This window comes from Crocuta crocuta, unplaced genomic scaffold (genome assembly GCF_008692635.1).
Source record: "Crocuta crocuta isolate KB4526 unplaced genomic scaffold, BGI_CrCroc_1.0 scaffold29, whole genome shotgun sequence".
In the NCBI taxonomy this organism is placed as follows: Eukaryota; Metazoa; Chordata; class Mammalia; order Carnivora; family Hyaenidae; genus Crocuta; species Crocuta crocuta.
Genome location: NW_027533280.1, coordinates 3156114 through 3167502, shown reverse-complemented (window position 1 = coordinate 3167502; position 11389 = coordinate 3156114). Strand labels below are relative to the sequence as shown.

The following is an 11389-nucleotide window of genomic DNA, read 5'->3' as shown; positions in this document are numbered from 1 at the left end:
TCTGGTTATAGAGCCTCAAATTTCCTCTGGGCTGTACCCTTCCCACTCTCTACACCCAGCTCCAAAGGTGGACGCTTGACTCAGGGCTTGTTTAGTTTTGCTGACTGATGTAGGGATGGATGCAGCTGGAACCAGGCCAATCAGATTTCGTCTTTGGACTTTCATTGGAACAAAAGTGTGACTTACACTTGAAAATAGTAATACTTAGGTCTGAAAGATATTTAGTCAATTTCCCGGAAATGCTCCCTGGACATGTGGATTCCTATATCCTTTGCAATAATCCTGCTCCTCCTCAGAGTCTGTGGCTTCCTGGTGAGAAACCAGTGGAGAGTTTCTTTATTTACTATGTGGTTCCTCTCTTTAGAACTTGAGAGCTGACACGCACCTGGGTGGCTCAGTGGGTTAAGTGTCTGACTCCGGCTCAGGTCTTGATCTCACAATTCAGGAGATGGAGCTCTGCGTTGGGCTCTGTGCTGACAGTGTGGAGCCTGCTTGGGATTTTCCCTCTCCCTTTCTCTCTGGCCCTCCCCTGCTCACACGTTCTCTCTCAAAACAAACAAACAAACAAACAAACAACTAACTGACTGAACCACTGAGATAAATAAAAAGTGACTTTATTAAAGCATGGGGACTGGACCCATGGGCTGAAAGAGCTGAACTGGGGTTGTGAGGAGTATTTCCTATTGAGTTGGGGGAGGTAGAGGCTAAACAGAGGCCTCCAGAAGGACTTTCATATGCTAAAGAAGAATCACAGGATACTGAAGGCCTAGCTATTCTCAACCTAAGGTTGTTTTTTCCTCTAGCAAAACATTAACATTAAAACAGTAGGGGGTTCCTGGAGAATGTTGTATTCTGTATTTGCCTCAAGCATTTGTCAGTGTGCTGCAGGTTATAAGGAAATTTAATTTTATCTACATTTCCTTTTTGCCTTTGAACCCAAGAAAATTTTGTGAAATGAATCCACCTGGACTCTGTATCCCCAAATGAACAGGTTCTTGGCACCTAGAAGGTGGGTGTCGATAAATGGAAGTTACTATTGGAATCGTATGCTATAACTATTGGAACCCACCACTTTGGGAACAACTTTCACTAGTTATGTAGAATTGACTCTTCTGCGGGAGGGGCTGGGGGCCTCTTTTATTTAGAAAAAGATGTCAGAGTGGAGACCACAGTCTCTGGTGCAAAAGATTATGCCAGATGCCTTTGTGTTCGCACAAAGTAAATTGTGAGCAGAAAATTTAAGGATGGTGGGGGCAAATGAAGTTGGCGGGGAAGGAGGGAAATGAGGTGGAGGTCAAAATACCAAAGAGCAACCTCCACCAGCTACAAAGCATTTTTTGGTCATCATTTTCCTAACCCTTATAGCTCTCAAGCACTGTAGTATTACTCCCATTTCACAAACGGGATTCAGGTGGAGAACGGATAGGGATTTTCCCAATGAGAAAACTGGATGCAAGCAAAGCTAACACGCCCCATGTGTGGTTATGTCTCCCAAGCTTCCGGCTGCTGGGAAAGAGCCTGAGAGGGGAGAGAGTAATTCCAATTTGCAACACATATAAGGATAGGTAAATACGAGGAAGGTGATGAAAACAGCTGTTAGGATGGTGAGAATATGGGCGATGAGAACGATCTACATAGTGTAAAATACTTCGGCCAATGTATGGAAAGGTGTTGAAACCAAGTGCCTTTTCCAGCTACCATCTCCCCGCGGAAGAGTGACTTATCCAACAGGCTGGGGGTTAGTCAGAACTCCAGGATGCACCCCAGACGGGGGACAACATTCCCCCAGCTCATTAATAGGGAGTCACTGATGACTTAGGCACACGTCCCCCCTCCCCCGTCAGCGTTCACTTCCGTTCGAGGAACGGCAACCTCCGGTTCTCTCCCGCGGGCAACGAGCACCGCCTACCGGTTGTCCGCCTCTCGGAGGCTTAGTCCCGCCCCTGAGCAAAACGCGCATGCTCCCCAATTCCTCTTCGCCTCCGCCTCCAGGCGTCTCGCGACAGCCGCCCAGCGGCGGCCTGAATCTCGCGATAAAACCTTATTGTCTCGCGGGACCGCGGCTGGCAGACGGGCTTTCAGGCGGCCCTGGCCGGGGAAGAGGAGTTGCATGTGTCGCTTCAGCTGGCGGTAGTGGCGGGAGCGGAGGCGGCGGGGGTTGTGCGACCGCCTGGGTAACGATCCCTGGTGCCTCTCCCTCTTCCGAGAAGCTCGTAGAGAGCGTGGGGGAAGCCGAGGTGCTGCCCTGCGGAAGGGGGCCGGGCCGAGCGTCTCCACACCCCCGCCCACATGGGCCCCTCTGGTGTCCCCGGGATTGCCCCTTCGCCTCAGATCTTCCCCTAACACCTGGCCGCCCTTGTCGCCTCAGTGCTCTTACGTTCTGCCTCTTCCTGATTCTTCTGCCCCCATTTTCTCTCCTCAGATTCTGGTCTCCCCGCCCCCTCCCACTCCCATCCCCTTCCCCGACTCCTGTGTCCCTCCTTTGGCGTTTAGCTGCCCCCACACCCCGTATTCTGGGCACCTCCAGTCACCCACCCCTTCTTCGTAGGCTTTTCCAGCTTCTTTTCGTCCAGCCGCTTTGTGGCCTTTATGGCTGCAGTTCGCATCCCTTCCAGAGATCACCCCCAGACCTTTTGCCCCGTCACTACGGATCCTTCTCCCCATCCTAATATTCCACTGCTTCCTCTTTCCACTAGTGTGCCCTCCCCCCATCCTTCACGGTCTTCTGGCTACTGTCACTTGCTTCCCTGTAGACCTGTGGAGCTGGTCGTGGTGCACCCAGAATTGCTCATATTTTATGAATTCTCGTGCAGCTTGTATCCTTCCTTCACTTAGGAACAGAACTGAAAAAGATTTAGGGTTGAGGTATTTCTCGTGGGAGGAGGTGAGACTACATCTCAACACTGCTTCTCTGGGGTCTTGGTCCAAAATAGTGAAAATGTGTTATTTTCCTTGCTTACAGGTTTGTGAGATGGCTGCTGATATTTCTGAATCCGGTGGGCATGATTGCAAAGGAGAGCCGAGGGGCAATACCAAGTTAGATGCAGACTACCCACTTCGAGTCCTCTACTGTGGAGGCAAGTGTTACAGAGCAGAAGATGGCTTTTACTCATTTGATTTTTATGCACCGTGATAGTAGTTTCACATTTGATTCTATTAATCCTTTTCTCATCTGTCTTTACTGTGGAGGCAAGTGTTACAGAGCAGAAAATGGCTTTTACTCATTTGATTTTTATGCACCGTGATGGTAGTGCACATTTGATGCTATTAATCCTTTTCTCATCTGTCTTTGTTATTTGGCAAATCCTTACCTGGGGGGGGGGGGTATTGGTGAAGAGGAGGCATGGTTTAACAGATTTTCCCGACCTGTGTGACCTGTGTCTTGCTACTTGGCCTGGAGAAGCTTCTGTCCAGTAGGAATAGAGGCATGCAAATAGATTATTTCAACCTAATATTACTTGCTCATCTGGCTATGAAAGGAGGACCTCTTGGAAGATATGGAGTCTTAAGAGATGACAAGGACTGGATGGGGACCTGAGGGAGGGCATCCCAGATGAAGTGAACAGCTGTGCAAGAAGAGGCCTGATGCATGTCTGTGGAGAGACAAGCAGCTTTGTGTTAGTGTATAGTATAGTATAGGGCGAGTGTCCTAGGAAATGGAAGATGGTGAGGTAAGAGTGACGAGTAGTAGGACAGTTTTGGAAAAGTGTTCTTGGTTTGACTGATAATGTATGTATTAGATCGAACCAGGATTCTTTGTGTTTTCCCTCATTTTCAATACAGACTATTCATGAATTCAAAAGGTTCTAATTTTATTAGCATTTTGGAAAGTTTCAGAAAAACTTGAAAGTAGAAGATAGCAAAAGGGCAGGTGAATATTAATTTTTTCAGGAAATCTGTTTTTTTAATGCTTATTTTTGAGAGAGAGAGAGAGAGAGAGAGAAAGAATGTGTGCATGTGTGGGGGGGGGGGGGCAGAGAGAGAGGGAGACAGAGGATCCCAAGCAGGCTCTGTGCTGACAGCACGGAGTGCGATGTGGGGCTCAAACTCCCAAACCTGTGAGATCATGACCTGAGACGAGTTGGACACTTACTGAGTCACCCAGGCGCACCAGGAAATATTTTGACCCTTTACTGTGTGCCTAGCAATGTTTTAGGTGCTGGGGACTGAGTAGTAAGTCAGAAAAGGTCCATGGTATTGGAGTATAACCCAGTGAGTGTAACAGAGCCCTCGTCTGGAGTTTAAGTACTATAGAAAGAGAGGTGATGTCACTGAATTATAATTTCTGTTTGTCATTTAGTGGTTATCTTTGATAGTAAGAATTATTACTTTGTAAAAATTATTATAAAATATCTCCGTAAAAATATAGGAATTCAGTTAAGTGTAAGGCAGGGGAAGTTTTTGTTGGGTTGATTGAGTTTTGTTATGATATTGGTTTTATGGTCCTGTTGTTTGTCTTTGGAGTCACAGACCAAGGTTTGCATCCTGACTCCAGCATTACCAGCTATGTGACCTTGGGCAAGTTACCTAATTCAGTTAAGGATTAGAGGTCTGGAGGCGCCTGGGTGGCTTAGTCGGTTAAGCGTCCGACTTTCGCTTAGGTCATGATCTCGCGGTTCGTGGGTTCGAGCCCCGCGTCGGGCTCTGTGCTGACTGCCAGCTCAGAGCCTGGAGCCTGTTTCAGTCTGTGACTCCCTCTCTCTCTGACCCTCCCCTGCTCACGCTGTCTCTCTCTCTCCTAGAAATAAATAAAATATTAAAAAAAAAAAAAAAAAGGATTAGAGGTCTGTTTCTTGAGGTCTGTTTCTTAAGGTTTATACAATGAAAATGATGATTATATCCTAAGTCAAGTGATTTGTATAATTTATGTAAGTCAGGTTCCTGGTATGGCAATTAACATGAGAATATATTACAATAAATGTTACTATTAGAGAAGTATACTAGTCAGATGTAGTTAAGAGCTGTTGTTCTTTGTACTGTTTCATATATGGGTCCATATTTTATAAGCTTCTCCATTATTTTATGTTCCACCAAGGAAAAAAAAGTCAGATTGATATGCCATAATTATAAGATGCATCCCTATGAAAATGAAAAAAAATTAGAACTGATGAAATACAGTATACGAACACCATCCTGTTAAATTGCTTATGTCACTGCTAAGGTGACTCTTTTGAACAATTGCACTAAATATGCAAGCCATCCGAGCAATCATTTGTGTTGACCAGAAATCCCTAACCTTTTTAAGAAAGGTTTATTTTCATTTTCCTCCTCAAGTTTGTATTGATATTCCTGGCACTAGTCTGGGGACAGGGTAACTTCCTCAAGGAATGTATGGTCTAGTTGTAGGAGAAGCATTTAGGAAATACTAAGTACTAAATTAGAGGCTACTGATTATAACTAGGAGTTAGGAGTTCAGGAAAAGCCAGGACCTTTGTTCAGAGGACATAGGGATATTTCCAAGGAAATGAGAGGCTTTAGATAATAGGTAGAATTTGTAAGGAAAAGCGTAGGAATTCATAAGAACAATATGGTGGTAAGATTTAATACGGTTTTCTCAGGGGAGAGGGAAGAGAAAGGCATGATTGGAGGGGTGCTTTGGTGGCTCAGTCTGTTAAGCATCTGACTCTTGATTTCAGCTCAGGTCATGACCTTATGGTTCCGTGGGATTGTTCGTGAGATCAAGCCCTGTGTCGGGCTCCGCAATGACCGTGTGGAGCCTGCTTGGGAATCTCTCTCCCTCTCTCTTTCTGCCTCTCCCCCGTGCACAAAGGCATGCACTCTCTCTCAAAATAAATAAACATAAAAACAAAGTAAAAAAAAAAAAAGAGAGAGAGAGAGAAAGAAAAGGAAAGGAAAGAAAGGGCTGATTGGAGCAGAGTGCTGGTTGTTGTAGAGTGAGGAACAGGAGGGCTAGGTAGGATGATCATTTCTGGGGAGACATTTTGTCTTCAAGATTATGACTTCAGCATCTGAAATCCATCAGAGTTTGGTTCCCACCCAGCCATTTACTGACTTGTGTGACCTTGGCCAGTTCCTTATCCATTAAAAAAGCCTACTTCAGAGGGCTGTTGAGAAGAATGAATAATATTCCAAAAGGCTCTACTTCTGATACCATCACATTGGATTTCAACATAGTAATTTTGAGGGGATACGAACATTCAGACCATAACAGAAGGTCTCGTGAATGATGATGCTTTCTTCTTTGTGTTTTTCCAGTGTTGGTGATGTGAAAATTGATGGTAACTGCTAGATCTCAGTGTTGAAAAGCTACAGTTTGCAAAAAGGGAAATTGACTTTAAAAGCAAGTAATAGTGAACCTGGAAGAATTGTCTGAATTTTTACATTGTATTAGAATTTTGTTGAACTGAATAGTCTTTGAGATGGTGTACAGAGTTATGTAGCTTTCGTATTTGCTGTAATGGCATTTAACCCATAATTATATCCTGAATTGTGGCTGGATGTCTGTACCTACTGGTATTTGAACTTGAACTGTGAGGACTGTAGAGCTCTGGCTAACCGGGGAGTGCTTTGGTGGAAAAAACTCTGCACTTGAAATAAAGAGGTGCTAGTTTGCTAGTTTTCTTCTGCCACATACCCCCCTTTGTCATTGGCTGAGCCATTTATCCTTTTTTTTTAGAGCTTCATCTATAAAATAGTGATGGTGGGGTGAGGAGAAGACATACCTCTGTCATGTGGCTGGGACACAGCTGCACTTCCTGTGTGTGTCGTGTAATCCAATTTAGTGGTTAAGAGCATGAGCTTCAGAAACAGACCAGGGTTCAAATCCTGTTCTACTAACCAGATGCAGTGGGTTACTTACTCGAAGTCTCCTCTCTCTCCTTGGTAATACGGACGTGATTATTACAGGGTTGTGATGATGACACATAGTAATGGACATAAAGATAATTGCTGTTATGAGTAATGGCGCACCACCCCTCTTCTTCCTCACCAGTTTCAAGATCTTGGGCACACTAAACTACTCCATTTGTCACCTTAAAAATAAAAAACAAAAGCAGTTGACCTAGTAACAGAATTATATTTAAAATTGGAAAACCTTTTGAGTTCTTCTATTAGCCTGTGCAGCCTGTACAACAGTGATGAGATTGAACCAGCATTCTCTCTAGCTTTATAGTTGCACAGTCGCATGATCTTACGTAGCATAATGTGAAAAAGAAAAGGAAATTCTAACTGCAAAGAGGTGGTAGCAAAAGTGCTATTGAAGCCTGTAAATGTGTCAGTATGAATAAAAAGGATTTGGTAAAGCTGTCAAAAGAAATAACCAGTGCCAGGGGTGCCTGGGTGGTTCAGTTGGTTGACTGTTGGTTTTGGCTCAGGTTGTGATCCCAGGGTTCTGGGATCAAGCCCAACATGGCTTTGTGCTGTGAGTGAAGCCGGTTTAAGATTCTCTCTCTCTCTCTCTCAAAAAAAAAAAAAAAAGAAAGAAAAGAAAGAACCAGCTCTATTCAAGCTTTACTTGTTCTCAACCTAGCTTCAGACCCATTGAAGTGTTTCTGGTAAAACCTTAAGATACGCAGATAGTAAAGTTTGATACTCTATCAACTGAGGGATAGAATCTTGTTTAGATAAAAAACAAAATTTGGGGCCCCTGGGTGGCTCAGTTGGTTAAGCGTCCAACTCTTGATTTCAGCGCAGGTCATGATCTCACAGTTACTGACTTTGAGCCCCACCATGGGCTTTGTGCTGACAGTGTGGAGCCTGCTTAGGAGTCTGCCTCCCTCTCTCTCTGCCTCTCCCCTGCTCATGCCTGCACGAGCACTCTTTCTCTCAAATAAATTAAGAAAAAAAATCAGGATAATATTTCTAATAATTATGTGCCTTTTACCTCAAAAAAAAAAAAAGCATGATGGGTAGTATTTGAAAAGTGGTACAGAGGGGTGCCTGGGTGGCTTAGTCGGTTAAGTGTCCGACTTTCGCTTAGGTCATGATCTCGCGGTTCGTGGGTTCGAGCCCCGCGTCGGGCTCTGTGCTGACTGCCAGCTCAGAGCCTGGAGCCTGTTTCAGTCTGTGACTCCCTCTCTCTCTGACCCTCCCCTGCTCACGCTGTCTCTCTCTCTCTCCTAGAAATAAATAAAACATTAAAAAAAAAATGAAAAGTGGTACAGAATTACAGGAAAAAAGCATAAATGAAGCCTTTTGTCAAATTTAAAATAAAAGTTATGATGAGCCCTCTGTGTTTATATACATTTAAGTTTTCTAATCAATCTTTTCTCTCCATTTCCCCAGTCTGTTCATTACCAACAGAGGTAAGTCCTTTTAAAATTATTTTCTTTCTTTAACTTTTGCATTTGAGGTCATTGATTTTACAGCTAGCCTAAGAGGTTTTTTTAAAATTTTTCATTTTCTATTATTTGAAAGTAGAGTTTCAACTTTTTATAGAGAACTTTGGATTAGAATGATCTTTGGTAAGATTTATGGTCTTACAAATTATTTTCTTTAGACTTGTCATATGTGTACATTGTTTGTAATTGACAGTTTGGACTTTTGCATGGAACTCATGAATAGTTAGCTAATAAAGCAAGAGTAGCCTTAAAGGCAAAATCTAATGTCTAAACAGAGGAGAGCATAAATTAAATTACGTATAAGATTTTCTGTTAGTAAGTTTCTGAGTCAGACTCTGTAGGCAAGTCACAGAAATAGTGAGACACCTGTGTGCCCAAAGCAAGAAATAGGCATGCTTGTTTTTATCTGTTTGCTCATAGGAGCAAATGGCCCTTCTGTTTGATGGAGAGAAAATAAATTACCGCAGTGAGGAGGTGCCTAATCCTTTTTAAATTCTAATTTCTTATGGGGCATTTCCTGGTGGAACACAGAATTCCTGTAGATAAGATGTCAGGTGGGAGTAGTTAGTTTCATCTTTCTTAATATAGCAAATATAGGAAATGACTTTTAATTAAAATGTACTGGTTGACTGAAAATGTTCTGTTGTGACTCAGTTTGTTCTTCTTCCCTCCTCGCCTCTCTCAGTACTGTGAATATATGCCTGATGTCGCTAAATGTCGACAGTGGTTAGAGAAGAATTTTCCAAATGAGTTTGCAAAACTTACTGTAGGTATGAACATTTTTTTCTTTCATCAAAGCTTGTATACCCCAAACAAATGCACATAAGGCATTATTAGAAAGATACGAATGAGCTCCTTTAGTAAGGTGTTACAGAATTCTGTTTATAGCTATTGACTTTAAAACCACTTAACATTCTTGGGTTAAAATTTCTTACATAGAATCACACAGTGCTTCATATGTCTTATCTCTCTGAGACAGGTTAGAACAACTTTCATGTAAGAAGAGTAATAGTTTAGGGATATGTGTATTTTTACTTATTCATTTAACAAATTATTTCTTGTGAGCATATTGTATGCTACATATTGTCTAGATGCTGAGGATAAAGTAGTAAAAAGATTTAGTCTTTGGAAATTATATTCTAGAAGGAGAGACTAAGTAAAACAAGACAAAATAAGTATGTTAAATAGTGATAAGCAGCGAACGTATGGAGATAAGAATTGCTGGGGAGGGAATTTGAAATTTTAGGTGGGGGCAGGAAATATTTTGCTGAGAAGACTGCATTTGAACAAAGACCTAAAAGAAGGGAGGGAATGAGTCATTTGTATAGCCGGGAGAACATTCCAGGTGCAGTGCAAGTGCAAAGGCCCTAAGGCAAAAGCTTACCTGTCATGTTCAGGAAACATCAAGGAGGCCGTCTTGTCTGGAGCTTATGGAAGGAGGGACGAAGGGTCAGAGATGAAGTCAGAGAAGTAATAGGACCACACCTTCAAGGCCAAGTCTTAGCTTTTACTCAGAATGAGCTGAGATATTGGAGAGATCTGAGCAAAGGAGCGATTATGTCTAACTTTTGTTTCAGCGGCATCTCTTTGGCTGCTGTGCTAAAGAATAGACTGAAAAGGGGCACAGGCAGACAAGGGAGACCAGATAAGAGGCCATGGCAGTGATCAAATCAGGAGACCATGATGACCTGACCAGAATGGTAGCAGTGGAGGTGGGGAAAAGTGGTCAGATTCTCGATAGGTTTTGGAGGTGGAGTTGACAGAGTTTTTTGATGCGTTGCATGTGGGATGTGAGAAAAGGAGGCATCTAGGGTTTTGGCAACTAGAGAAATGGAGTTGCTGTTGCCAGAGGAAAGGAAGATTGCAGAGGAACAAATTTCTTCATTTTGTTCAAATGTTGGCTTCTCTTACAAGATTGCTGGAAATGAAGGCAGTAGCAGGAAGGAAGGGAAAGCCTGGGCTGGGAACAGGCCTATCAGATGTACCGATGTTATTCTGTTGTTTGCTGTTGTTTGCTGTTTTGATTTTCCAATTATTTCCAAGAGGCACAACCCTTGAAACTTCAGAAGGCCTTTTTGGATAGTAGCTACATGGTCATTGTCTGTGGTTGGATAAGAACCCTAAAGTTAAGTGTTAGTCAGTCTGCATGGTCATGGTCAGCCCTGGACATGACTTGCGTTGGTCATGATATGGCCTGAGGAGGGAGTCTTCTTATTCAGGACCAGACTTCCTGTTACCTAGATAGTATGTTTATAAGATGCTAAACACTCTTGCAGAGTCTGAGTGTTTTATGTTCCTTTCATGTGGCTAAAAAGATCCTAATCCTCACATATCGAAGACTTTATTTTGCCTTCTATCACCATACACTCAACCATAGTGACCAGAATTAGACTTGATAGGAAGTTAGCAATATAATCATTTGCTTTATAAATGGCATGCTGAGTTGTTGGCAAGATGCCTTAATTGTGTAAGAAGTTGCTCAGAGGTGATTTTTTTAAGGTTATCTTGAAGTGATTGTTAATGCTTTTGGATTTTATTGTTAAACCTAGAAAATTCACCCAAACAAGAAGCTGGAATTAGTGAGGGTCAAGGCACAGCAGGGGAAGAGGAAGAGAAGAAAAAGCAAAAGAGAGGTAAGGCCTAAATCTGTGGCTTGATTTATATAAACACCCTTTCTCTCTACCAGAAGAAATAAAATGAAAACAGACCCAAAGCCAGCAATACCTACCTGCTATTTTAGTTCCATATGTGTACCCTACAGAGTGAGACAGAATCCTGTTCTCAGGATGACTGGATGTCATATGATTTGGGCTTTATCAGTAAGTTGGACCTAAGAAAACATTTATTTATTTGCTGTGTACATAGGTAAAAAGAAACCGGCCATCTTGTTTATGACTTGAAAACTTTGCTACCTTATTAAAATACCTGTGTATTCTAGGGGCGCCTGGGTGGCTTAGTCGGTTAAGCGTCCGACTTTCGCTTAGGTCATGATCTCGCGGTTCGTGGGTTCAGGCCCCGCGTCAGGCTCTGTGCTGACTGCCAGCTCAGAGCCTGGAGCCTGTTTCAGTCTGTGACTCCCTCTCTCTCTG

At 43.0% G+C, this 11389-nt stretch overlaps 1 protein-coding gene across 2 annotated transcripts in view; it reads left to right on the top strand.

The window, feature by feature from the left end:
- Positions 1–2031: 2031 nt before the first annotated feature.
- DENR (density regulated re-initiation and release factor) overlaps positions 2032–11389 on the top strand; it is a 13156-nt gene continuing 3798 nt past the window's right edge. Inside the window, exons 1-5 of one of the 2 annotated variants that reach the window (XM_077748023.1) lie at positions 2032–2130; positions 2963–3077; positions 8245–8264; positions 8986–9070; positions 10850–10933. In XM_077748023.1, the coding sequence (XP_077604149.1) occupies positions 2972–3077; positions 8245–8264; positions 8986–9070; positions 10850–10933 (295 nt within the window). In that variant the 5' untranslated portion in view covers positions 2032–2130; positions 2963–2971. Of the gene's footprint in view, positions 2175–2962; positions 3078–8244; positions 8265–8985; positions 9071–10849; positions 10934–11389 lie in introns of both variants that reach the window. The other variant, XM_077748022.1, reaches the window with a different exon arrangement.